At 43.4% G+C, this 27622-nt stretch overlaps 1 protein-coding gene across 1 annotated transcript; it reads left to right on the top strand.

The window, feature by feature from the left end:
* Positions 1-357: 357 nt before the first annotated feature.
* Poc5 (POC5 centriolar protein) lies at positions 358-26337 on the top strand. The gene is made up of 11 exons (XM_032899009.1): positions 358-500; positions 2699-2813; positions 5978-6055; positions 8050-8240; positions 10214-10390; positions 12313-12417; positions 13152-13331; positions 14415-14568; positions 15934-16211; positions 22045-22221; positions 25152-26337. The coding sequence occupies exons 1-11, from the start codon at positions 423-425 to the stop codon at positions 25293-25295; spliced, it is 1677 nt and encodes a 558-aa protein (XP_032754900.1). The 5' UTR covers positions 358-422; the 3' UTR covers positions 25296-26337.
* Positions 26338-27622: the final 1285 nt, after the last annotated feature.

Here is a 27622-nt window from a genome sequence, read left to right as displayed (position 1 = left end):
TAAAACAGTATTCCCAAAATATAAGTATCTCAGAAAGGGAATTCTTAGGGTGTCTTAGTTCAACATAACACAGGAAAGCATTTGGTCCCTGGGTAAGGCTGAAGAATGGTGACCACATGCTCTTCTCTGACTCAGCCTGCAGGAAATTGTTCCAAAGCATCTTTCTTCAGACTTTTGTGTATTTAGCACACCTCTTTCAGGGTATTATAGAATCACAAATGTTGGAAGTAAGTCCCTTCTCTGGCCCTATGGTTCTTGCTTGTAAGTGCTCAGTATGTTCAGTTGGGTGATTTCCTTTAAATGACATGAAAAATATTTGCAAGTTAGAGTACTGTTGCACTCTGTGTGTTTAAAAGCTGTGGCTTCAGTATTACGAGAGACAACTAAAGTTAACCTGTGCTATTGTGTAGTCTTTGTACAGGATGTCGTCTGATGAGGACAAGTGCTCACTTCATGTTGCTCACAATGACTCTGATCGTTCAGTCTCCACAGACCTTCAGGTAGGAAGACATCTAACTTTATTGTGACTTTAAAAAATTATAAAACCCTGTGTAATGGTGCGCACCTTTAATCTCAGCACTCGGAAGGCAAAGGCAGAGGCAGAGAGATCTCTTTGAGTTTAAGGCCAGCAGGGTCCAGATAGAGAGTTCCAGGACAGTCAGGGCTACATAAAGAGACTGTACTCCCCCCGAAAAATTTAAACAAAGTATTAGTTTGTGGCAAAACCAGAAATGCATTTTTTATTTACTCATTCCCCTCACAGTGAGATTTTGCATTTACAATATTATCAGCTCTCTACTAATTTGGGGAGTATATTGTTTTAAGTTTTCTGAAAATAGCCATGAACTATTTAAAAGCTTTTTCTGCAAAGGTTTTAACATAGTAGGAAAAAAACCTCAGAATTTTGGAACGTTTTGTGAAATGTTCTCATTTAACTGCCTCTGCCAAATGCTTTCTTCTTTAATGAAAAGTAGCAGAATGTCAGCCATCTGAGGTTCTAGGGCTCTCTGATGTCCTGTGCAGCGAGGTTCTCGTTCCTGTCACCACTACACGGCATAATCTGCCACTGTGAACCTGGACACTGACAGATGAGTTAGGAGAACAGTCTAGTTAAGGTTCTGTTACTTTCATGAGGTAGTCAAATCCCACAGGCCATGCTGTCTAACTACCTTAGCTGCAGGGAGGTGGAAGAAGCAGATGACCATTTCAAACCCTGGGGCTTATTAATTTACAGGGGAAAAAGGAGAAATGGGGGTTCCTGGTCAATTAGCAAGGATACTGCAGAAGACTTGGAATTCTGTACATTTTTTTTTAAGACCAACAAATACCTTATATCTTATCCCAATGTATCATATCAAGTTAAGGTTGCCTTTCTTCTATTTTAACAACCAGATATGACTTAGAAAAAAGTGTTTAATTTAAGAATATTTTAACCTATTTAACGAATTATAATTACTTTTATCAATATGAAAATTACACATTATGACATGCTACATAAATTCTTTTCCTGACACAGAGTTTTACTTTGTGTATTTAGCCCAGGCTAGCTTCAAACTCCTGAACCCCTTCTCTTCAGTCCTCAGTGTTTCAACTGATCCACGCTTACAGCCTCACGTGCTACACTTCCTAATACTAGGAAAGCAGTGAAAACTCTGCTTAGTGCCTTGAAAGGGAATCCCTAACAAAGAGGACTTGATTACAACCCTGTGAAGAGAGCTCTGGTGTTAAGATTTTCTGTCATATGCCTTCTGTCACTATATGGGCGTCTGATTCTCTCTCCCAGGTCATTAATATACAAAAATTGTGTTTCTTTCACCTAATATTTAACTCTGTGTGTGTGTGTGTGTGTGTGTGTGTGTTTAAATAGAATCCAAGATGAAACTCAAACCACCTCACCCTTTCACATTGAAATTTCACAATTTTCAGACAGAATAATACAAACTCTTTTACAAACAATTTTACTTAAAATTCAATGCTAAAACAGAGCTATAATCATACATATTTATTTTTTTAAATGCAAATCCATGGCATTTTCTTCTAACAACAGCAGCAAAAATAAACCAGCTGCCTTGGTGAGTGTGGCTAGGGGAAACAAAACACTGTGTAGTTTCAGCAGCTTGACCCTCCGGTTTGCTTCTTGTGAGTTACATGGTATCAAGGAAGCCGGTGCCTGGTGCCTTCTGTAGTGGTGCGTGCTAGGCTGCCAGTGGCTCAGGTGGCTGAAGCAGGAAGAGTAAGGGTTAATGGCAACCTGAGCTACCTTGCAAGTCCCAGTCTGGGGAATATCGAGAATCCTGTTGAGAAAAATAGGGTGGGGGCTTGGGGATATTGAAAGAGTGAAGACACAATGGAGAGAGAGAAAATATAAACTGAGTCTCAATTTAAGTTCTTGAAAGTGATAGCTTTTAATAGCGTGTCTTGTCTCATCATCAGTTAAATTGATATGAAATGTAAGAAAGAGAAAGAAGTGTTTTATTGAATCACCAACATGTTTCCTCTTTAAACATTTAACTATAAATGTCAAAGTCATACCAGAAGCACTCAAAAGACTCAAGCTTAGCAAAAGAAGTAAACTTTTCTGTATTGTGGTAAGTATATGACTATTATGTGGTTAAATAGGTTTCTTAACAACAAAAACCTGAGTGTTTGGATGCAACATTGTAGCTGTCACAATGCACTTGTTCTCGGCTTCTGGCAGGAGGAGTATGAAGAACTGCTTCGCTATGCTGTTGTGAACCCAAATGTTGAGTCCGGTGTTTCACGGCCGTCTCACCTTAGAGGAGAAGTGGTACCGGACAGATTTCCTGTGCTAGGTATGCTTCACCAGCCAGGTTACGTACAGTTGTCAAGATACCAACCCCTTGTGATCCTGAGTCTGTTGGTGATGCTGACGTGACTATAGAGATGTCCCCACCGCCAGCGGGCAACTCTTAACCCATGCTGTAAAGCAGTATAATGTTGGCCTGCCTCACATTTACTGTCATTCCTGCCTCTTTTGACAGCTGGATTTTTATTTAAACTTGAGTTGAATTTTAACTTTATGAAAAGTAATCAGAGCAACACAACAGTGATTATCTCTTTACACGGGTTCTGGGATTCCATCCTCAAATCCTCAGCTTACACGGCAAGCACTTTGCCTGCTGACTTCTCTTCCCAGCCCTTGTCCGTTTACCAGTCTGCAGCACTCTAGTGTGCTCAGTAGGAATTGTACATTAAGATCATCAATGTAGAGCCCACAGTGGAGGCCCACGCCTGTGGTCCTCACACTTGGGAGGCAGGGGCAGGAGGATGTGTTGTATGCCTCAGTTCCTGATCCAGGAGTTTTATGCCAGATTATTCTGACAACCAAATGCCCAAGCCTTGGCATCCAAAGGCAGTCCCAACCCTGCCCTCCGAATCCCTTAAGTTGCCCTGTGAACCCCATACTGATACTCATACGTTGTTGGCAATGTTTCTGTGGCATGGGGAGTAGTTCAGGTCGTCAGGACAAAGGCGGGCCTATTTGTGGACTCTCGGCAGTAGATTTAGCATCTGTGCAAGCCAGGCTGTGCTTAGATAAAGGGGTTAAAGGAAGCAATGGAAAGCAAGCTTTTCCCCTTTTCACTCCTTATTGAGTGACGAGCGAGCTCCTACCGTTCATCTGCATAAGCACTCTCGTTTGTACATGCATTCGTGGGTGTGTATGTGTACAGGTGTGTTTGCACATGACATCGGGTTCTAGGGACTGAACTCAGCTTGTCCAGCTTGGCAGCCAGCGTCTTCACCTGCTGAGCCATCTCATGGTCCCTGAATAAATACTCCCGAGAGGGTTAGAGAGCCAACATGGGCAGGGTCACACAGACGCCGCAGTTCACAGAGGCAAAAGCTCCTGCGTCTCTGCTCAGTGAGAGCCCTGGTCTCTTCCTCATCCCCACATTTGTAGATCACACACGTACACTATCCCTGTCCTGACTGCTGCCCTGGGACAGTAGTGCCATGACACACGTACACTATCCCTGTCCTGACTGCTGCCCTGGGACAGTACACTATCCCTGTGCCATGATGACACACGTACACTATCCCTGTCCTGACTGCTGCACTGGGACAGTAGTGCCATGACACACGTACACTATCCCTGTCCTGACTGCTGCGCTGGGACAGTAGTGCCATGACACACGTACACTATCCCTGTCCTCACTGCTGCGCTGGGACAGTAGTGCCATGACACACGTACACTATCCCTGTCCTGACTGCTGCACTGGGACAGTAGTGCCATGACACACGTACACTATCCCTGTCCTGACTGCTGCGCTGGGACAGTAGTGCCATGGCCAGATAAGGAATTTACTATGGCACCGTTCTGCTACCTAAATTTCATTTTTAAGAGATATAAACCTTGGATTTATTCATTGTACATCAAGGGTGGCAGTCATATTTTAGTTACATTGGGTATTTTTCTTTTTCTCTTCCTTGCTTTCTTTTCAGACAGGGTTTCTCTTTGTAGTCTTGGCTATCCTGGAACTCTGTAGACCAGGCTGGCCTAGAACTCAGAGATCTCTTGCCCCTGCCTCCCGAGTGTGAGGACCACAGGCGTGCGCCTCCACTGTGGGGCTCTACATTGATGATCTTAATGTACAATTCCTACTGAGCACACTAGAGTGTTGCAGACTGGTAAACGGACCAGGGCTGGGAAGAGAAGTCAGCAGGCAAAGTGCTTGCCGTGCAAGCTGAGGATTTGAGGATGGAATCCCAGAACCCGTGTAAAGCAAGTTCAGTAGTGTGTGTGTAGGTCTGCAATCCTAGTGCTCCTACAGGCAAGATGGAAGGCAGAGACAGGAGAGCTTCTGAAAGCTCAAAGGTCAGTAGCTGGCATGCACAGCAGAAGATGGAGGACAGGCACATGCCCCTCATATATACACACAGACTGTAACTGTATTCATAGTTTAGATTTAATATGTAGTATATGCATACATACATTACAGAAGATAGATAGATACATAAAGTGAACAAGTGTCCTCAATAACTGGGCAAGAAGTACATGAAAACTATTTGACTTCTTTAGCAATCAGTGAAATGTAAATTAAAACCATATCGAGATCCCCATCTCACCTCAGCAGAAAAGCTGTCATCCAGAATACAGAATCCCAAATGCAAATGAAACTGGGGGTCAGATAGACTCGTACAGCAGTGCTGGTGGGAATGTACACTCAAACAACACTAAGAGAGACACCGTGGAGATTCCCTCAAAGCTCATGCATGGACATGAGTTATGAAAAACAATATAAAGTTAGTTGTTTTTCTAGTTCTAATTCTGTCGTGGACTTTTTGGTTTTGATGGTAAGTAAATGCATAAAACTGTGTTAAATACTAAGAGTATAAAATGTAATGTGGAGCTTCACAGCCTCGTTCTGAATCCCAGTTCTAGCTACTGCATTGTGTACATGTAGGGTCTGGTTAATTTTGATGTCTGATTTGATTGATTTGCAAGGTTGGTTTGTTTTTTTTTTTAAAGTAAGGCGTATAAGATTTAAAAAATAAACTCAACCCAGAGCTTGCATCTGAGCCAGCTGCTGCTCACAGCCGTGAGAGCTGGGATGCGGTGTCTGCACAGCCATGTTGGCTGCAGCAATGTCGCAGTAGCGCCCGTTAGTGGACGGATGGTGGTACTTGGCCGTGAAACACAGCATGCTGTTGTTTGCAGAAAAATAACGGAACCTGGGAATCATCAGGTTAAGCAAACCAAACCAGGCTTAGAAAGACAAATATTGCACGTTTTTCCACATGTGTGGATTTTTTAAAATTTATTTAAGACATAAGAGTAGAAGGGGTACTGTTTAAATAGAAGAGGACCAGAGGAGCAGGGACAACAGAGTCAGGAAGGGTTGTGGATGTTATCTGCAAACATGAAAAAGTCCCAATGAAGCTATTGTCTTGTACAATATGTATACACATTTTCTTTTAAGTAGTTTCGTTTAATTTTAAAAATCTTTTTTGGCAGGAAGTAACCCTATAAGAGAAACTGCACTGGAAGTTGGAAAAGGATCCGATTTAAATATTTCAAGCCTTTCAAAATCAGGTAGGATGACTTTTCCTTAGTTTGTTTCTTTAATTACAGTGTATTAGCAAGAATAAATCAGCATATTACTTAACCCGACTTTTAAAATGCTATTGTTGCTAGCTTAAGTGATATTTAAAATAACTTCCCAACATTCCAACATGTGCAGCTAAGACCAGTTAATAATCACAGTGCATGGCATCCTTCACAATGCCTTTGGAAAGAAGATATTCATGAAGATTTAGAGAGATATTAGTTAGTTCAGCCGATTGCTAAGCCCTTCATAAACATAAACCAGTGTACTGCTCCCCAACTCTCAGGAGTATATATCCACCAATATCTATGTCATCTATTTATACCACTTGATAAAATGTTCACTTTTAGCTTGAACTTATTTTAAAATGAATCATTATGACCGAATATAACAAAAGGAATGTATCTTTTTTACTATGAGAGAGCAATGGCAAAGATAACTAATGAAAGTGAGGCCGCTGCCCCGTCTACACTGTAGACAGTGAGGCCGCTGCCCCGTCTACACTGTAGACAGTGAGGCCGCTGCCCCGTCTACACTGTTGCAGTTGTGTTGAATCAGAACTGTACAGAGAGACTGGTGGTAAGGAGGGGCTTGGAAGCTTCCTAGAGCCAGCTTCTGCCTTTTTCCTTCACATGGTATAAATGTAAACGTAGAAATGGGCGCCTTCCTTGCCTACAGTATGGCATTATTAGCACAGCACCAGCTAGCCATTTTGTAAGAAGTGCCTGCCTTCATGTTTCTTCTCCTCTAAGAATCTTGGGCAGTATTATTGCAGATGGTCTTTCCAGCCCTTAAGTCATATGGCTCTATTTTGTAAATGGTGAATGTATATTTTTCTTAACACTAAAACCACAGAGCCTGTGCGGCGTGGTGCAGTGAGCTTGTAACCCTCCCAGTCAGGACGCTAAGACAAGAGCAGCCAGGTGCAGACCAACCTGGACTACACTGGCCCTGCCTCAGGAGACAAAGAGCAGAGCCTGCTGCCTCTCTGCGTGGTAGGACCCAGTAAAGAGTGTGAGTGCACGTTGTGCCTCTGCCTTGCTCCGTGGGTTCTCTGACCATCCTCCGAACGTTAGCTGATAATCCCATGTATGGCCATCCCACACCCTACTATTGCGTAGCAGATATACAGTTTAGGGTATAATTTTCCTTCTTGCTAGGAGTTCTGGAAAGATTTGCTTTTACATAGCAAGTTCTGTAGTACTTCTGTTCTTGATTCATTCCTCAAGGACAAGAGACAAGCCGTCAGTCTTGGTTATTAGACCTTCATAGTTAGTGTGGGATCCATGGGAAGTGGTGACAGATGACGTCTAATTCCAGTGAATCTATACTGGGATATTGACTTTTCTACTTTGTGCTTTTTAAAGATGGAGGCCAGTTGTCTTTCCGACTCTGGCTCTCCCCGGCCTCACTGGGTAATGGCAAATGGTAGTTGTGTGTATGTGCACATGCACATAGATTGGTGGACAGATTTTACATCTACATGTTGGAGGCCAACAGGATCTAAAAACTAAGTAACTGGCCCCTTTATATTGTCAAATTCTAGCAATACCAGTACCAAGGTGGAAAATAAAGCAAAAGTGATCTGTAGACAACCGCCTCACTGTGGTCAATTAACCTTCCGAGCCTCAGTGTTCTCCTTATAGTTGAGAAAATACCTACCTCTTAGGCTAGCACATGTTGAGAGCTAACCCTTAAACATTTTTATTGCCAAAGCATAAAAGGCATTGAGTTAATAGGAGTTGTTTGTGAAGGATGGATGAGGTCTAGGAGGCATCCCACGCCTGTCAACCCTCAATCAATGGCAGCACTAATCTCAAAAATGCCCATGCTGAGGCATATATAGCTCAGGAGTCATTTCTCTGTGTTTTCTCTCGGCCTCCAGCATTGACAGATGTCTTGTAGCCTTTTGCATTACTCTGCCAGTTAGACGACTTCCCTCTGACCTGGCTGCTGTTTGATTGCTCTGTTTTTCTTCTAGGGTCACCCAGGAAGCCACCTCACCCAGTCATGGACTTTTTCGGCCCACATTTTTTAGGTGATTCTTCCTCACCAGCCTCTATCTCTAGTCAGACAGATGCCCATGAAATAATTATGGGTGATCATCTTGTCTCTGAGGAAAATTTTCAGAAGTTGGAGAATGTGCTTGACATCTGGAGCTCAGGTCTTAAGGTATGCAGCTGCTCAGTGGCAGTCAGACGCCTGAGCCAGTCTCTCTCTGCCTGCTTGCTGCTCCTTCCTTCCTTCCTTCCTTCCTTCCGTCCGTCCGTCCATCCGTCCTTCCTTCCTTCCTTCCTTCCCTTCCTTCTTTCTTTCCTTCCTTCCTTCCTTCCTTCCTTCCTTCCTTTCTTAATGTTTTCTAGTAAACAAGAACCTAAACCTTTGGGATCCTGGGATGACCCACGCAGTGTCTTAGATGGATGTCTCTCAATCTTGAATGCGCATATGAACTGCCTCAGTGTCTTATTAAACACTGGGTTGGTACTCAGTAAGTTTTAGTGGGGCCTATGATTACATATTTGTTATACACATGGGTAATATTACAGTTTCTAAACCATCCTTAGAGTGCAAGGTTTACGGAGTTGCTAGGATACTGTATGTCCCCCCACATCTTCCTGTGTTTTAAAGAGCATCCTGCATCCTGCTAACCTATGACGATGACTGACATTGTTTCAGTCCCTTCAGAGCCTAGTGAGGACAAGGGGTTTAGAGGGCTGGCCACACACCTGGATGGGAGGACCTTTTATGTTTAAAAATATATACTTTCCTGATATATTTCAATTTTATAGCAGCCAAAATATATGTCTGGTGAATCTTTGAAACTATTTTTGGCGATGTAAATAACCTGCCAATAATCAGCATTACAGAAATATCGCTATTAAAACACAGTGTTTTTAAATGATTTCTGCTAGTATTTTAATGGAATAGGCTGGAGAGATTGGTCAGTGATGAACTGCAAGAATGCCACTGTAGAAGATTGGAGTTCATTTCCCAGCACCATGTCAGTGGGTCACAACCTACCGGAACTCGAGATCCGGGCATCTCCTACCTCTTGTCTGGTGGGCACCTGCACTCATGTTCACACACCCAGAAAGAGACTTACACACAATTAAAGTCAAATAGATATTTTAAAAGTAATATGATTTAACTATTCTAAAATCTGAGAAAATGAACTTTTCCAAAGCATATAGTTATACATTTATATCCGTGGAAAATTACGATCATGTGGATTCTGTGACATAGTTTCCTGTTACTTGAAACGTTAAACTCTGAAAATACTCTGACAGCAATTTCTACCATTGTCTCCTCGGTTTCACGGTGGGATAATCCTGTTGCAGGATTGTGCAGCTGACCATCAACCTATTCTCTGTTGACTTAACTGTATTTGTTATTGAAGGGTTTTGTTGTTTTTAGATGACCAATGATTCCTTGGTCCTTTTACTCATGCTAGTCGATAGCATTAAAGGGCTCAGCGCTTTGCTGGAAGACGACCATGCAATAACTTGATTTGGAGGAAACCACAATGCCATGGTTTTAACTCCCAGCTCAACCTCTAAATCCACCCATCCTCAGCTTAGCCCATACTCCTCTGTTTCTTCACCTGATCCATCTTTGCTTACATTCTTTTGAGAGTTTTAGTTTTTCTAATCTTATGTGTGTGGATGTTTAGCCTCTGTATATGAAAGTGCATCGTGTGCTTTCAGTGCCCAGGGAGGCCAGCAGAGGGCGTCAGGTCTCTTAGACTGCACTGCAGATGGCTCACCACCATATGGGTGCTAGGGTTGCACCCAGGTCCTCTGGAAGAGCAGTCTCTCCAGAAACACCTAATCTCCTTTAGAATGGACATGTGAGTCTATGGCTACCCAAAGGAATTTTGTGAGTGAGCCAGATTTTATTTTTTAATGCCATAAGATTTCAAAGTAACATAAAATGGGGAGAAAAAAAAAAAAAACTAAATCCCCAGGGAAAGCGATGAACTGTGAGACCATAGCTGTTGAACTTGCAAATATCATTTATTCATGCGTTGGGATTTTTTTTTAAATAGCCCTGTGTTGACCTGATCTTCTTGATGTTTCTTATGTTCAGTTTAATTTTAATAGCGGTGTGAAAGAACAAATTACTTATTTTCGCTGTCTTCTTTTCAGACGAACATTTTATCTGAACTAAGTAAGTGGAGACTTAATTTTATTGACTGGCACCGAATGGAGATGAAAAAGGAAAGGGAAAAGCACGCGGTGACAGTGAAGCAGCTGTCGAGCCAGATCGCTGACTTGAAGGAGCTGCAGAAAGCCTTCGAGATTTCCATCGGAAGAAAGGATGAGGTCCTCTTTTCTATGCCTGCCTTTGAGTGAGACTCAGCAGATGTCCCGTGGGAATATAATCCTGAGAACTAATGATTCTCCTAGAAGACAGAGAGAGATGCTTCAGAGGAACTAACGCACAGCCCTAGGTTTATTCCTAATAGACACGAGTGTAATAGGGGTTTACCTTCCCTCAGACTCCGACATTTCCTGGTGCTTTAAGAGCCCACTCAAAGTAGACATAGTAGATTCTTCTTCCCTTGTACCTGTCTTAACATCAAGGAGCTAGCGTCACCTATGTTCTTAACCATCCTTGTGGATGACAGTAAGCATTTCAAACCTACCAGTTCAAACTGGTCTGAGGCTTTGTGCCTCCTGATCTCACACCTTAAGCAAAACAGTGGGCAGTGAATCTGTGCCCTGCTGACTCCCGTTTGTTTATGGATGAGGGTGAGCTCGATTTCACATAAGGCCTCAGGAAAGAGCAGCACACACGTGTTTAATGACTCAGAGAAAAGGGTTGTTGTTGCTTGACTTTTTGAGATAGAGTCTCACTGTGTAGCCCAAGCTGGCCTCTAACTTATGTAGCCCAGGCTAACCTTTCAACAGGAAGTCCTCCTGACAGCCTCCCAACTTCTGGGATTGCAGTCATAAATAATCCATACAGGCAAGATCATGGCTTTTTGAATGTACACTGTTCTTGCTCTTTACTGGTGTAGTATAAAATCAAACATTTTGTGTACCTTGTTTTATTGAAACTGTCATTTTTCTATTATCTTCAAAAGTGTTCTAATTTTTCTGATCTTGGAATGTCACACAAATGAGTATTGCTTGTGCTGTACTGAGGAGAATGAGTAAAACAAGCAGCCCCACGTCACCTTCCATTCTAAGATATGGAATGTAGCCGGCCACTTAGAATGACGCCCTTCTCTGTTTTGAAAAGGCAAACAAGACTGGCATGGCATGCCTATAATCTTTGTCATTTAAGAGGTGGAGGTAAGAAGGATCACAGGTTCGAGGCCGGCTGAGGACGCAGCAAGAGTCTTGTCTCAAAGGGAAAAACAACAAAATAGGAAGAAGCGTCTTGTACTAAGTGTAGTGGTTTACTAAGGTCCGTTCAGTGTGCTTCATTCCACGTGCATATTACAGTTACTCAGTCTTTAGAAAGAGATTCTCTTATGAATTAAATGTGTTTTTAAGAATAGCAATAATGTCATTCAAGAAAAATCATTAAAACAGAACTACAGCTCTTATAAATTTGTTAAACCACAGAATAATTAAATACTGAGAAACTTCTATATCCAAGGTAGTAACAAGGACTAGAAAAACATTTCAAACCAGGCCCCTTTCATAAGGCAAATAAGTAAAGACTTTCTATATATGTAACAAAACTTAAAAGTTTTGTTATCAAGCACAGTTATCTTCCTGAGTTAAATGTTAATAACTATCTTAATTTTCATGCATGTAAACTTTACTGGGGAGTAACAAGATATGCACACATGAAGATTTCTTTCCTGTTCCCCATCATTCATTGATACTTGTTCATTGATACATTCACGTGGGAAGCAAGGCCTTCCTCATAGTCTGTACTGAGCATGGTGGGGTAGGCCTGCAAGCCCAGCACTCAGGACTCTGAGGTAGGAGGAGGATCACAAGTTTGAGTCGACCAAGCTACATCGTGAGACAGTGTTTCCAAGAGGGGTGGGGGAGTTAGAAAGGGAGGGGAGAGGGAAGGAAGGAAAGAGAAGGTTTATTGATGAATAGATATGTACTCTCTGTAGCCTTTTTACATGAGAAAATCACTTTCTGAACATGAGTAGACTGAGCCGGCAGACACCATCTAGTTTAAGAGAATAAAACACCAATCGCAGGCTATGTGCCCTTTTCACAGTCCCTTGCTGCTATCAGAGTTCTACAGTAACTGGGTTAATTACTGCTTACAGGTGATTTCCAGCTTGTCTCGTGCCATCGGCAAGCAGAAGGAAAGGATAGAGTTAATGAAAAGCTTCTTCCGCTGGAGAATCGGCCATGTCAAATCCAGACAGGAAGTAAGTATAAGAAAGATAACTACTCTCAGATATCAGATTTTCAGGTGATGTACGAGAACGCTTGTCAAACTCAAAGATTTGTTTTTTAATGAGTCAATATAAATTAGGTCATAATATCCTCTGGTTTCAAAGGAATTTGGTTTTGGTGCAGTTTAGAAATATCTCTCAGATTGTACTGACATAGGACATATATATCATGACAGAAAAGCCTTTTGCTGCTTCATAGTGGTTTAATAAGGATTGTACCTAACTTATAAAAACCCTGGTAATGGAACTCTTTAACAAACGACCTTAGAAACAGTTATTTGGAAAAAAATTTATATCTTAAACAGGTCGTTTGCTTCCTATGTTATGTCCACTTCTGACACATCTAAGGGCAGCAGTGTGTGTGTGATGAGTGTTCTCAGCCACACATGGGGACCACTTGAGCCCAGTATAAGCCCAGCCTGAGCAACATAACATAGCAAGAGGCTGGCTCAGAAAGAAGTGCCACTGATGGTAAATCCTACGCACAGCCTCTTCACAAATAGGCAGTACCTGTCTGCACCTACACATGCGGGCGCTGTTTGTTGTAGACGTAGGGTGGCGCCACCTGTAGGCACTGATTTGCAATAAGGGCTCAACCTCTCCTCTAGCCTCTCCTCAGCAGAGCTAGTGGACTTACCGCCATGTTGTTTCTGTTACACTGCCCTGGTAGTGGTTCTGAGGTTGTTCTGAATGTTGCGTTTGTTCAGAGTTATGAGGGGAAACTGGCTGACCAGTACTTTGAGAGAACTTTGCTGAAGAAAGTCTGGAAGGGCTGGCGCTCCGTGGTACAGAGGCAGTGGAAAGATGTGGTGGAACGGGCGTGCCAAGCGAGGGCTGAAGAAGTGTGTGTGCAGATCTCCAATGATTATGAAGCCAAACTTGCTATGGTAAGCTACTTTTTGAATTTTCTATTTTGCATAATTAAATGTATAAGCTCACTATTAGCTTGGCTATGACTTTTAGTGTTTATATATAGCCAAGAGCAAAAAATACAGATATTTATCATTATTAATTTAAATAAGCTATGCTCTTATATAAGTTTGATATAACATAAATGTATGTAAATTGAATTATTTTCCTCTCATTTTCAATAATAAAACTGTCATTGTTTCCATAGGGGATCATTTAGATCATGAAGGGAGACATTTGGAATGCAAAGGCCTCTTGAAATAATATTAGAAGGAAAACATTCTTATAGTACTAAATAGTACTGAAATAAATTTTAGAGAGCTAAAGCGATGTCTCAGTCAGCAAACTGCTTTCCTTATGAGCATGAGAACCCAGTTCAATTCTCAGAGTCTACTGTTTGACAAAGCTGGGCTCAGTGCTGTCTCTTGTAAGCCCAGTGCTGGGGAGGCAGAGACAGGAGGCTCCTGGGCCTCACTGCAGCCAGCCTGGCAGTCAGTGAGTCCGTTAGTGGTGAGAGGCCTGTCTCAAAGCAAAGCGGACAATAACTGAAGAAAATGCCGGAATTTGACCTCTGGCCTCCACATGCACAAACACATACAAAAATGAATAAATATAATATATAATTTCTGCAATTCAAAATTGCATACAGAAAAGATGAAGTTTTTTCTAGGTGAAGTTTTACCAAAATTCACTATGTACTTTAAATTTTGTTAATAGCATTTACTTTTCAAAAATTCTATTAATTTTACACTAGCTTTTTCCTCTCAAAGGAATGTGGGTCATGTGTGACTTGTGTAAATACATTTTATTAAATGTCTTATATAAATGGTGTATAGTTTTTAAAATGTGCCAGTTTTGCTGGGCATCATAGCACGTGTCTCTAATCTGAGCACTTGGGAGGCAGGCAGATGATGCTCATCTGCACAGCAAAGCAGAGCCAGCCTGAGCCACATCTAAATGAGTAGATGACCAGCAAAGTGTAACCTTAGTCTGTTTGACAATGATAATATCTCTGTGTTTCAATCCCTCCGCCCCCACACATACTTTCTGTAATTCTTTAGTTATCTTTAGCTTTGGAAAATGCAAAAGCTGAGATTCAAAGAATGCAACAAGAAAAAGACCATTTCGAAGACTCCATGAAGAAAGCATTCATGAGGGGAGTGTGTGCATTAAATCTGGAAGCCATGACCATATTTCAGAACAAAAATGACGCAGGTGAGTGATGCATGGAAGGTTCTCTGCTTAGTTTCAAAAAGAATTCGAGGGGATAGCAGTGGCTGGTTGGGTCTGTACGGCTAATACTGTGCAGTGGGGTGTCTTGTCCCTACCTAGCTCAAAGTGTACCTTGAGAGTTACTCTACTCATTGTTCTTGTGCTCTAGAGCTGACGGTAGCTCTGAGACATGACGTTTCAGTTAGTTTTAGACATAGTAGGAAAGTGAGAAAAGGGTCTCCCAGTTAAAGAGAGAAGAACCATGAACTTAACAGCTACCTGTGAACAGAAACTTCATAAGGGAACCTGTATCAGCAAGAGTTGTCTGTTTACACCTGACCTTTTCAGAACGTTTGTAAGTCATGGGTATGCAGGGTTGCTTTTTACCAAAAACACATTAAACCTGTGAGTGTGTATGGTGTGTATTGTGCGTGTGTAGTTTTCAAATTATAAGTGGTGTTTTATGTGGAGTAGTTGCTGTCACCAGAGTTGGAAGGATCTTGAGGAAACTGTAAGTATTGTTGGACTTTAACAAGGTAACAGTCGCTGAGGATAATATGCAGACAGCTGACAACCACACGACTGATGGAAAGAAAACAGAGAAGGTCTTAAATGCAATGTCTCCTTCAGGATCTAGAACACCTCCCAGCATTTTCAAACTCAGAGGGTCCAGGTGAAACTAGCCGAATTCTAGTTCTGAGGTGGGGGTGGGGTGTCAAAAACTGGATGAAGCTCCTTGTCCTACCTTTTGGAAGGTGACTGTATCCACTCCCTAGATCCGGGGGAGGTCCCTTTGTGAGAGAGCATCCCTGCAGTTAGTTAAGCGGGCAGATGATTTGGTTCATAATTTGTGTCTTCATGGAAGAACTCATTTCTCTGACTTATGACTTGCTAAAATGTCAAAAATGAGAACAACCTGTTTGTGTCAAAACAGAAGAAATGACATGGGGAAATTGTTGCAAAGCTCTAGTTGGGGGCCATTTGTCAGGATGGCTGTGAGACGCAGAGAAAGCTGGATAGGCCCTCCCTTTGGGCAACCATGATGTTCCAGCAGTAGTTGTGTTCCCATGGCAGCACACTCTCGGTGGGCTCCTGCCGAGCGCACATTTGATCCTTACCTTTTACATACGAGCAGACCACTTGTTAGCTTTCCCATGTTGGAGCTTTGAGCTCCTCTGAAGTCAATAATGGTTGATGCTAACATCAACCAGATTATGATGCTGATGCTATGAGGTGAGCAGTGAACCTCCAAAATGGCCAGTGTCTGCATTTCATTAGAGCTATATTTTAGCCATTAGGCTTTTCCTTGTTTGGACGGTAATAGTCTTAGTTTGCGCTACTGTTAATTGAATGGATTGTGATTTGTAGGGATAGACTTCACAAATAATAAAAAGGAAGAGAGTGGCCCTGGTGGTCCAGGAAGAGAACCTTCTGCTCACTTGGATACTTCTTCGTCCACAATGCCATCAGCAGTTACGTTACAGCTGCTGCCGTCTGCAACATTAGCAGCAGGAGTAGCCAGCGCCACTGCCATTCCCTCCACTGCTTCCCTGACCTCTGCCGGAGCTACATCTGCCTCTTCCGGTCACGTGCCCATCTCTGTTCTCAGTGCCGGATCTGCAGCCACTGCTGTCCCAGAAGACACGGTCAGTACAGTCGGAAAGGCTTCCAAAGCATGTGTGTCGTGTAGGTGGGGGTGGGGCTCTGTATCCCTGTTTGTTCATTGTGTGTGTGGTAATAAGGACCAGACCCTGTCAGGCCCTCATCTCCCCAAGCTGTAAGTGAAGTGTGGAGGGAAGGCAGTGCCATACTAGCCCACCCCAGGTGAGCTAGCACCCACTAGCAACTGCATCTCTGTTAGGTGTTCATTTTAACCCACAGTTGAAATCGGGGGAGGAAAAGTCTTTCTCCATAAGGGAGGAGGGTTGAACAGGGGTGGAGAGTATGTGTGAAACTGTATATTTGAAGTAATTAATGAAGCTGTTGACAGCCCATCATGGCTGTGACTGAGAGGGAGAGTACCAGCAGCCATCCACACACTTATCAGACTAAACTCTGCATCCTCTTCCCTGCCCAGTGTTGCTCTCACACGGAGTGGGAGTTTTAAAGCTCCTGAGGCAAGTGTCTCCCTCCTCTCCGTGATTCTAGCCAGTGACGTAGCAGAAAAGATGGCAGCGGGGATTTTAGTGCGCTCTCAACTTTGCAGCCGTTCTCAGCATCAGCTCCCTAGCGTTGGGTTACAGGGTGAACAGTAGCGTTCAGTTTTGTTGAGCTTCGTGCACCTTGTGGCAGGTCATGGCCAGGCGCTAGCTCTGGAGAGCTCTTCCTAAGGGACAGGAACAGAGAGTTGGCCAGACCGCTGATGAGGTTTAGCCTTCTAGCTCACTTGAATTGCTTCCTTTTAGAGCTACTAATTTTAGAGAAAAATATGTTGAGATCTGCTGCTTGCCTTGTTTGCTCTGGCCTGAAGTTAGAGTACATGGCACATGTGCAGAGAGGAAGAGAAATCTCAATGTGTGGAGGAGTTTTGACTTAGAAATAAGACGAAAATTCAACCCTGACATATGTTCAGCTGTGTTTATTTTCCATGATTATGCATTCTGAAGTGCAGTCCTATGTAGATTATCTCATTTAAATAAACACAGTCGAGTTTATTTAAATTCCTCACTTGTCATTCATGTTGCATCTCTAGATAACATATGCAGAGCTAGACTTTTTAGAATCTCCTTAAACTAGGACTACCTCAGAGTCTGCATTTATACCTGAGCCTACACTCGAGCGGGCACATGGGTAAGCTTGGCTGCCCTATGTTGCTCAGAGATGATTCTGAAGGCTTCAAAACATAAAAAGCATAGTGTTGTATAGACAACCTTTCATTTGTGCACACACACACACACACACACACACACACACACACACACACACTCCCCACACGCAACTCCAGTTGTCGTGGTATCTGTGGGCATTTGTGTTCAGTCCTTTGTTCATATGTGTACATGTGATACTAAGGAACAGAACCAGTCAAGCTCTCGTCTCCTTAGCACAGTCAGTGGACTTGGAGAACATAGAGGAAAGTCAGAATGAACAGAGTCAAAGCTCGTAGGATCTCACAGCGTGCACAGGTCTGCAGCAGGTCCTTAGCATGCATGCTTTGGCCTCCAGCTTAGTGGGTTTGTCTATTTTGGCTTTTGGGGGGGGGTTGTTTTGTTTGTTTTGGGTTTTTATTTTGTTTTGTTTTCTTTTGGTGGTTGGTTGGTTGGTTGGTTGGTTGGTTGGTTGGTTGGTTGGTTTGGTTTTTCAAGACAAGATTTCTCTGTAGCCCTGGCTGTCCTGGAACGAGCTCTGTGGAGCAGGTCGTTTCCTGCGGGTGAGAACAAGTGGGTCTCTGACTCTTGTGCCTTCTCTTGGGCTCTTTTCCTTCTGTTTGTTTTGTTTAACTCTTTTGTGTTGTTTTTTTAAATCTTGCTATATTTTATTATCTGCTATAAGCCTGTTGTTTTTCTAATGAGAGACAGAAAGGAAGTGGATCTGGGAGGGAGGGAATGTCAGGAGGAACTAGGAGGAGTAGACGGAGGGGAAACTGTAATCAGGATATGGTATGTGAGAACAAAATTTATTTTCAGTAAAAGGAGAAGAAAAAAAGAGTTGTGTGTGTGTGTGTGTGTGTGTGTGTGTGTGTGTGTGTGTGTGTGTGCATGTGCATGTGTGTGTTCTCCTTGGATCCACCCACAGAAAGCACTCAAGACAGAAAGTGACTAAAACATTAGTTTATAGTGAAAACTGGAAAGTGACCCAAAGCCCCGTTACAGACGTTGACAGCTACAACACAGATGCACATTCAGTGCCTAAAGAACCTAGGGAAGACCCTCGGGTCACGTCGGCCTAGTATACGGTTTCTCCTTCAGGGGATTCAAATACTGGGCTCTCCTCAGATACGTCTTCTTTTAGAAAGAAGCATAAGTCCAGCCTGTCTTAGCTGCACCCAGCCCACCACACAGATTCTGTTCAAGTCACAGGGCAGGACAGCAGGGGTTCTGTACACCCCCGAGTCTGGAAGTGTAATTGGAGGGACGCGCTCTTGGGTGGTGACAGTTCCAACAGTTGCTGGAGTTCTCCATCCAACTCCCCCCTTCCAGCAGAAGGGAAAGCAGAAACTACTATGACATCCTTGGTACTGTTTCCCATTTATAAACGAGGAAACTGAGGCTTACAGAGGGGACCCTGGACCGCAGCTGGTCATCTCTGACACTAGGAGGAAGAGTCAGTGACCACATGCTCAAAAGAGCCTGTTCTCAACAGACTCTAGGCTAGATGTGGTTATAAAGAAATCACGTTTCTACTGTAAGCCTTCCTCAGTTGCTTTTTTATTTTCCAAACTAGCAAAATGTTCAACACTATCTTCTAGTTCTGTTTTCTCCCTGCAGTAATCTTTTCTAATAATTTTATATAAATTCTTTCCAAATGATCCTCATGCATTTTTGATACAGCTCTTTTTTCACCCATTTAAGCTATTTGGGTTACATATGTATTGTTCTGTAAGTGTATATAGCATATGTGTTGGGGGGATACTCCATATGTGATCTGCTGGAGCTGTAGCGTTTGGAAGCCACTTAATAGAGCGCTGGGAACAAACTCAGGTCCTCTGGAAGATGGAGAAGTGCTCTAAACGGGGCCATCTCTCCAGCCTCTACCTGCTGTATATGCAGTGCAGTCAGCAAGTGACAAACCATTGCAGACAACTCTTGCAAACATGCAAACATGGCAGTGATATCCTTAAACTTGTGTGACTGTAGATGGACTCTTTACAGTGTCTTTAGCAGAAGGCCTATTTTCATCACACGGGAGGTGTCCTAAAGCGGTTCCCAGATGGCTTGACAGTATTTCGTAGCTGCTCTGGTGTTTCTCATTCCGAACTTTTCTGTGTTGTCTTGCATTCCCCATCTCCAAGTGAGATGAGCTGCTATGGCGCTGGTGTGTTTAACACCTTCCAGGGTAACTGGGCAGCCATAAAGTTAGTTGGACTGCAGTTTTCTGTACTTGGCTTTCCCCAGTGCTAATTCCCCTAGGCACTGGAGTTACAGGTGCTTGTCTGCCGCCTGAGTTGGTTGCTGGGATTCAAACCCTGTTCCTCTGAAGACCCGTATACATGCACTTACCCACTGAGCTATATTCGCAGCCCTGTAAACATCTTGACATTTATAAGATCCATAGAGCTCTCTATGTTTTCAGCAATAGCCTCCAAGCCCCCCCCCAGGCTGTTAGCTGCTTCTCCCAGCACCTTTTCCTGAGTTGTGTGTTGCTGTCATCGTATGTCTGTTCATCTAAAACAGCATCTGTTGATTTCCACCTATGAACGAAGGATTCAACTTTTGACATAGTCTTGGCCTTCTGCTGACCCCTCTGTCTGTCTTCCTGTGTGTTAATGTTTACATACAGCTATCCCAGCTTTACATTAAATCAGTGGTTGAGACACCTGTGTGAACATAACTACGCCTTGTGTAGACATGACATCTCCTGCATGGTTTCATTCCTAGAATTAATTGTCTCATTTCTGCCTTTGCTTAGATTCTTATGGAACTAAACTGAATTCTTTCCAGATTTTTTAAGGAATTGCACAACCCTTTTGAATGTGTTTTCCTTTGAGTCGATGTAATTTCCCCAGAGCCAAGTCTCCTTCATTATCCTCTCCCTGACTGAATAGACAGGTTTGATCGTCTCCAGCTGAGTGCAGATAAAGAGAGAACCATGGATGGGCCGGACCATGGGGAAAGACCATTATATAAATCAGTGTTTTTGGAAGAGCCATTGAGGGGAAAATGCATTTTGATTAATAGTTCATAGTACCCGTAGTATCCAAAGCAGATTATTTTCTCCTTCACACAGGAAGAGTGTGACAAGATTAAAGACAACATGGGCCGGGAAGATGGCTCACCCATGAAAGTTAGTGAGATCTTACTTACGTGGGGATATGACTATAACCCCAGCATACAGGGATAGCAGTGCACAGGGGAGACAGATACGTGGCCTGTGAGCTCAGTGGCCAACCAACCTAAACTAAACAGTGGGCTTCTGGTCCAGGGAGAGAGCCCGTCTCAAGGCATCATGTCTGAGAGCAAGAGAGAGGCACCAGCATCTTCTCTATTTCTGCATGTGCATGTGCATGTGCAAGCACACAAGCAGATTAAAACCCAAGGAAGGAAGAATATGCTAGGGAAAATGTATCTACAGTCCTTAAAAGAAATTAATATCCATCAGGAACTATTAAAATATTTTTGTTTGTTGAGATGAGAATCTAACCCATAGGTCCATTCATGGTAGACAAAAACCACTTGATAATACTCCCAGCCCAGCTGGGTAGGTGTGTGTGTGTGTGTGTGTGTGTGTGTGTGTGTGTGTGTGTGTGTGTGTGTGTGTGTGTGTGTTTGAGACAGAATCATACTGTGTATCTCACGCTTGCCTCCAACTTTAGACGTCCTGCCTTAGCCTGCCATGTGCTGGGCTCACAGGTTCATACCACCCTACCCAGATGTTTGGAGTTGTATTTTTTACTAGTAGCCATCCTCTCCACTTCTGGCCAACAGTTAAAGAGATGACAGGTCATAACTAGGAAACATGAATGAAGAACTGCAGGTTAAATCAAAGCCATCACCTTACACTGATGAGCATCTGTCAGAATTGACAGTGAGAAAAAGGAAATTATGCATCACTCTTGATATGTACTTAGGCTTCCTTCAGTATCATCCAGTGGTAACCAATAAAACCGCTAAATGTGGAAGCTGCTTTTTTATATCACCATCCCATTTTTGCAGTATTTCTACAAAAAAAAAAAAAAAAACTTTTAAAAATGCCTTTCTAAAAAATTGTTCACTAAATGTAATAGAGAACAGAAAGGAAAAAAGAGAAACTAATCTGTTGTATGAAATCTTAAAAATTCTTTTAGGTTTCTATATTCATGAAACATATAAATAAGGTTTTTTAAAAGCAGAACTAAACATTTATGATGATACTTGAGGAAAGGATAAAAGTCGTCACACAGACAGTGGTTGATATGATGGAGGACATGGGTGGGAAGTGACATGTCTGGTAGAGTGGCTACATAGGACTCCGTGGCAGTAGTAAAGAATTGCATGCCATAGAACGGCACAGCCGTGTACACAGGCCTCGCCAGCACCAGCACACTGGTGTCCGTCTGGTTTTACTTCAGGTAAGACTTGATCCTTGCAGGAAACCTAAGAGAACACTCAAGGGGACTTCCTGGCAGTCTGTCCTTTCATAATAAGGGTTTTAAATCTTAAGAACTTTTTAAATACTGGCATGCCCAGGCTAAAGGAATATTTTGGAGTTTGGGAATGTTAGGGTTTTTTGTCTTCCTGTCTCATTGGGTTTTAAGTACTATGCACTTTCTTTGAAAGTTGCAGAGCCAAGTAATGTAAATTCTGCACTGGGTCTCCCACCAACTGGGATTGTCTTTGTTTGTAGTTTGCACCGAGAGTTGTGACTGCAGCGCAGCAGAAAGCTGGGAAGACAATTACAGCCCGGATCACAGGACGCTGTGATTTTGGTTCCAAAACTAGAATCAACAGCAGCTTGGCTATCATGGGAGTTTCTCCTCCCATGAGCTCGGTCGTCGTGGAGAAACATCACCCAGTCACAGTGGTAAGTCCTGGCGGAAGTCTGTTTCACGAGTTTGTCCCTCTTCAACCCTGACATTCACGGTCAGTCATTGTTCTGTCATTCACTACTCTGTATTACCAACACTTACAATGCCTCCTGTTAAGAAATATGTTTATTCCAAATGGCATAAAAATCACCAACCAGAGAAAGTAACACTAACAATAAACTATAAAGATGCCATGGCAAAAAGAATCGGGTCACCGTAACCCGACGTGGTGCAGTGGGTCCCTAGTGTGTGAGGAAATGTCCTTGCCTTAGCGTCTGCTCTTCCTCGCTCGTACTGCTCACCTCTCGTAATGGCGCACCTCGCCTCTCTCGCTGTTACAGACAGTGAGTTCAGGAACTGTCTGTGCTGTGAAGGAAGGGGCGTGGCCTGGAAGTGGAGGGAAGTACAAACCCGCCCTGTTGTCCCTTCACTTTGCTGCTTGCTGAAGTTAAGCAGATGCCTCAAGTCCAGTGGTTCAGCCTCCATTGTCTCTCCTGTGAAGCAGGGTTGGTGAGAACACCGAGCTTACTAAAGTCTCTAGGAAAGGAACGTGAGGTTTTTGGGGGGAGGGGGAGTTGCCTTACATCTTTGAGTCTGTGCTTGCCAGAGCGTCTGTGCAGCACATGTGTTCCTGGTCCAGAAGAGGGTCATATATCCCTGAACCGCAGTTAAGGACGGCTGTGAGCCTCCGTGTGGGTGCTGGGATCAAGCCTTAGTCCTCTGGAGGAGCCGTAAGCACTGCTACTGAGCTCTTTCCAGCCCTCATATTTTGGAGAGAAAAAAAAAATTTAGGAACTAGAATCTTTTTTATTATCTAATTTTTTAGTTGAATTAAAATATAATTACATCATTTCTCCACTCATTTCCACCCAGCCCACGCTGACTCCCTGCCCCTCCCAAACTGAGCTTTGGATTAGCTTATTGTTAAGATGGAGCAGAACTTCTCTACTTAGATTAATTCACTCCAAATAACTCACACTGTCCTGCCTGCCTTAATCCCCTTGATCAGTTCAGGTGATGCAGTTTTGCCTCCTTTGTATAACATATTCTAACCCACAGTCGAGGAGCTGGAATCTTAGACGCGCCCTTTCTTTAAGGTTCCCTCCTAGGCTCCCTGCTGCTCTCCAGCATGTATGTATGTATGCAGTATTTGCCTGGAGCTTGGTGGCTATGAATCGGATACCCATAAACTCCTCTGTCACTGCTTAGTTTTTGTCATGTGACAGACACAGTTGGACCTCTGTACTGTTTTGTTTGGGGTTTGTTTTGGAGAGAATTTTTGAGAGTTTCTCTGTGTAGCCCTGGCCATCCTAGAACTCACTCAATAGACCAGGGTGGCCTTGAACTCAGATCTAAGGAAGGCTCGGAGGCCTGCACCAGTACCAGCTCCTTTATGCCATTTTGTTTCCCAGAAATCAATACCTAAAATGAGCAGAAAGCATTACTGCCAAAAAGCCTGGGTCTGTTTGTAGTGCCTTTGCCCGTTTGCTGGGTATTTACTTGCTTTTGAAGCTAATTCCATACTCTGCCACATCTTGTAGGCCAGGATACCCATGGGCAGCCTAATCTAACTCTGCAGTTCTCTAACACATCCTCGAGGAAAAGAGCTTTGATAAATCATGTCATGTTTGATGCTTGGCAACTAAACTTTCATACCAGCTGCAAGACTCTCTCATTCGTGATGGCTGTCCAGATGTTTCCAGTCAGAGAAACATCTGTATATGAGACCCCAAAAAGAGAGGTTACTTCTCCATTTCTCCATTAGAGGAATTCTCACTTTCAAGACAGAACTGTACATGAGGACCCTGTTTTTAAGAAGTTTGTTTTTTAAAGAAAATTATTCAGTCTTTAGGATACATGGTAAATATTTTGACTAAATGCCTTTTGTAAGATTTTTGTGTATGAGTATTTTGTCTTCATATATATCCGTGCCCTACCATGTGAGTTCCTGGTTTCCACAGAGATCATTCTCGTGAGTCACTGAGCGAGTGCCGGGAACCAAACCCAGGTCCTCTTACCTGCTGAGCCATCACTCCTGCCCCTAATGCATAAAATTATACTTGAAATGTTTTACAGATAGTTTTTCTAAGTGATATCCCATAATAGAAGTCTGGTTGTTTTGACTAAGAACTTAACTTGATACAAATCCCACTGCCAGACCTTACATTATTGACAGTAGGTACAATAAAGTCTTAAGCTTTCTCACATGTATGTACAGGTGTGGTACACTTACACACACAGTGCATGTTTGTACATAGCACATATGTAAACCGAGTCTGCCCTGCCTGAACTTAGCTCTTAGCACTCGTGTTTCAGTATTCCCCCGAGCTTTGAACTGTTGTGCAGATCATCCTCTCCTCAATGTCTGGGACTGTTCTCCACATCCAGTTCTTTCCTTGCTTAGGAAAATGTGGTCCATCCAGGTAAGGTTCCTTATTCCCAACATGTGGGCAAGTGGATCACAAGTTTGAGTTCAGCCTGGGATGCATAGCAAGACCCTGTTGAAGGGAAGAGAAATTGAGAGAGCCCCATGTCTTCTGAGAAGCCTTCTCTCGTGTGACTCTAAAATGTCCAGTCCATTCCCAATGAAACCGAGGTCTATTTTACCAGGGTTTGAAGCTGACCTTCATCCAGACATCACAAAGTCCCTTTCTGTGCTTGGCCTCTGTAGACCTTTTCCTCTTAGACCTCTTAGAGCCATGATTCCCAAGGCTCTGAAAAGGGAGCCTGTTTTTTTAAGAGTGGTTGTTGAACCAGTGGGTTCCTTTGGGAGAAGGGCTTCACTGTGTTTGTTTGAATGGATCTCCACCCAGTGCATTGCTGGTGTCTACAGGATGTCAGATACCTTTGGGCTGGGTTGTAGCTGATGAAATGATAACTCACATATGGACTCCTAGATTGTTAAAGCAGTCTCTTCTCTTCACAGCAAACCATTCCTCAGGCGACCGCTGCCAAGTACCCACGGGCCATCCACCCTGAAAGTGGCTTCCCAGCCTCTAGGTCTCTCGGAGCCAGGCCAGCCCACGCCCAGTCCCTCTCAAGCGTTCAGTCGATAAAAGTGGTGGACTAGAGGGACTGTGTTCACACTCAGCTTTCACTCCTCTGATGAGGACTTTCCCGGGAGCAGCAAGTATTTTGGATTTGACCTTTCTGTACTGTCAGAACATCATGGACACATTGTGTCCATCTTTTCAGAATTACAAGAGACTTCCCCATCCTCTGTAACCGTATGTATAGATTATGTTAACATTATGTTTATTTAAACAATTAAGTAGAACTTTTAATTAAAACAAACCAACCCATGGCTCTGAACTGTTGAGGCTGCTGGTGATTACGCTATTGAAGAATGCGAATCTTTTCCTGCACGTTATTTCTAAAGGCTGTCGTGTCCACTGCTGCCGAGCAGTGATTACACAGAACTCTGCAAGGGAACGAGAACAACCATCTGCAGAGCCGACACAGGGGAGAGAGCTTCCACATGGCTTCCTGCTGGCTGTGTCCTTAAGCCAAACATTTACATAAGTGGATTTCAAGGTCCTCACCTACGATATGAGTAGAATGTACGTTTCTTCCCTGTGTGACACTGCCCATCTGGGCCTCTACTTCCAGACACGGGTGGGTTTGGTCATCTGAAGCCTCTACCAGTGTGAGCACGATCTACCGCTGTGCTCTCGTTTCATTATAAAAAGCCATTCTTCTCGCTGCCTCGAACACAGGGAGAGTCAGTGTTATGTAGATGAACATGCTTCCATTCTGTAGCGAGGACTAAGGCTGTTCTGAATGATAGGTGTATCGGGCCATGGCCTAGCTACTGCTACAGCAAAGCTTGCTTGGTTTAAGTGACCAGCCAGCAGCAGCGTCTCCTCTCACACCTCCCTGTGAGCGTGGTCTCTAGAACTGCCCTGTCCCCGCAGGAAAGCCAGAAGGAACAGTAGGTGGACTGGAGAGATGGCTCAGCAGTTAAGAGGTCTCTGAGTTCAGTTCCCAGCAACCACATAATAGCACCCAGTCATCTGTGAAGGGATCTGATACCCTCTTCTGGCATGTAGGTGTACATGCAGACAGCACCCCTACGATTAAATAATCTTTAATTAACAAAAGAACCCCACCCCCAAGAGACCACTCATGTGCTCTAGAATAAAAGCCCCACTGTGTGGACCTTCAGACCTACTAAGCACATGCTGCTACTCCTAGTTCAGTCCCTGGCACCCACTTGGTAGCTTTATACCATCTGTAACTTTTTTTTTTTTTTTTTTTTTTTTGGTTTTTTTTTTCGGAGCTGGGAACCAAACCCAGGGCCTTGCGCTTCCTAGGCAAGCGCTCTACCATTGAGCTAAATCCCCAACCCACCATCTGTAACTTAATGAAAACTCAACACCATTTTCCAGCCTCTGCAGGCACCAGGCATGCATGTATACTTACATACATGCAGGCAAAACACTCACACATATTTAAATCTTTAAAACACACAGTGACAAATGCATCGGTCCATCCTGCTCCCCCCCGCCCCCGTATGAACTGCCCTGCAATGCACTAATCACCCCATCTTGGACAGAACTTCCTTAGGATGGGATAGCCAAAGTTGACACAGGCAGAGCACCCTCACCTTCTCCTCGGCGTCCTGCCTGTGTCCTACAGAAACCTTGGGCTTGGGCTTAGCCAACCAAGTCATGGACACACGTGCAAGTTGATGTAACTGGACCGTTGCAGGTGTCATTGAACTCTGAAGTGCCACATGTCCACATCATGAGAGAGTCCACAGTGGCCTGAGTTAAAGAACATTGTTTGATGATGAAACACTCTAGAGAGAGGATGCATCTGTATATATTTTACATACGGAGGTTATGGCAGAGTCGGAATGCCGCCATGGTCAGTGGAAACTGGTCAAACGGAAGAACAGACTGAGGTTAAGACTCTTTATTTAATGCGTTTTTAAATTCTGGAATCTCGTCAATATTTCGCCTGTTTTAGACATTCCTGGCATTAAGCAGGCCATTTACAATCAATGTAAGACAACCTGGAAACTAAATCATGACAGAATTACTAACTTGCCTTCGGTTTTCTTACCAGCCTTTCCAAAGCAGGAGTGAGAATTGGACTGCAGGCAGGCTTACGATGATGAGAACTGATACTGTTCATAACTTTCTCAGATCACAAAAGGCGATGCTTGTTTGTTCTGAACAAAATAGATGGTGCCAGCAAGAACACAGAATTAAAGTTACCCACATTTAGAGTCTGAAGGGTTTAAGAATCACTGGTGTGTGTGTCTGTTTTTTCGGTTTGGTTTGGGTTGGGTTTGATTTTTTTTTTTTTTCTGAATAATAGATTACACTTGTGGTATAAAGCCAGCAGTGACTGCATTTCCAAACGCACTTTTGTCTACAGCAGTGAGAGTTC

The sequence above is a fragment of the Rattus rattus genome, chromosome 3, assembly GCF_011064425.1.
Source record: "Rattus rattus isolate New Zealand chromosome 3, Rrattus_CSIRO_v1, whole genome shotgun sequence".
In the NCBI taxonomy this organism is placed as follows: Eukaryota; Metazoa; Chordata; class Mammalia; order Rodentia; family Muridae; genus Rattus; species Rattus rattus.
This window is presented reverse-complemented; position numbering and strand designations above follow the sequence as displayed.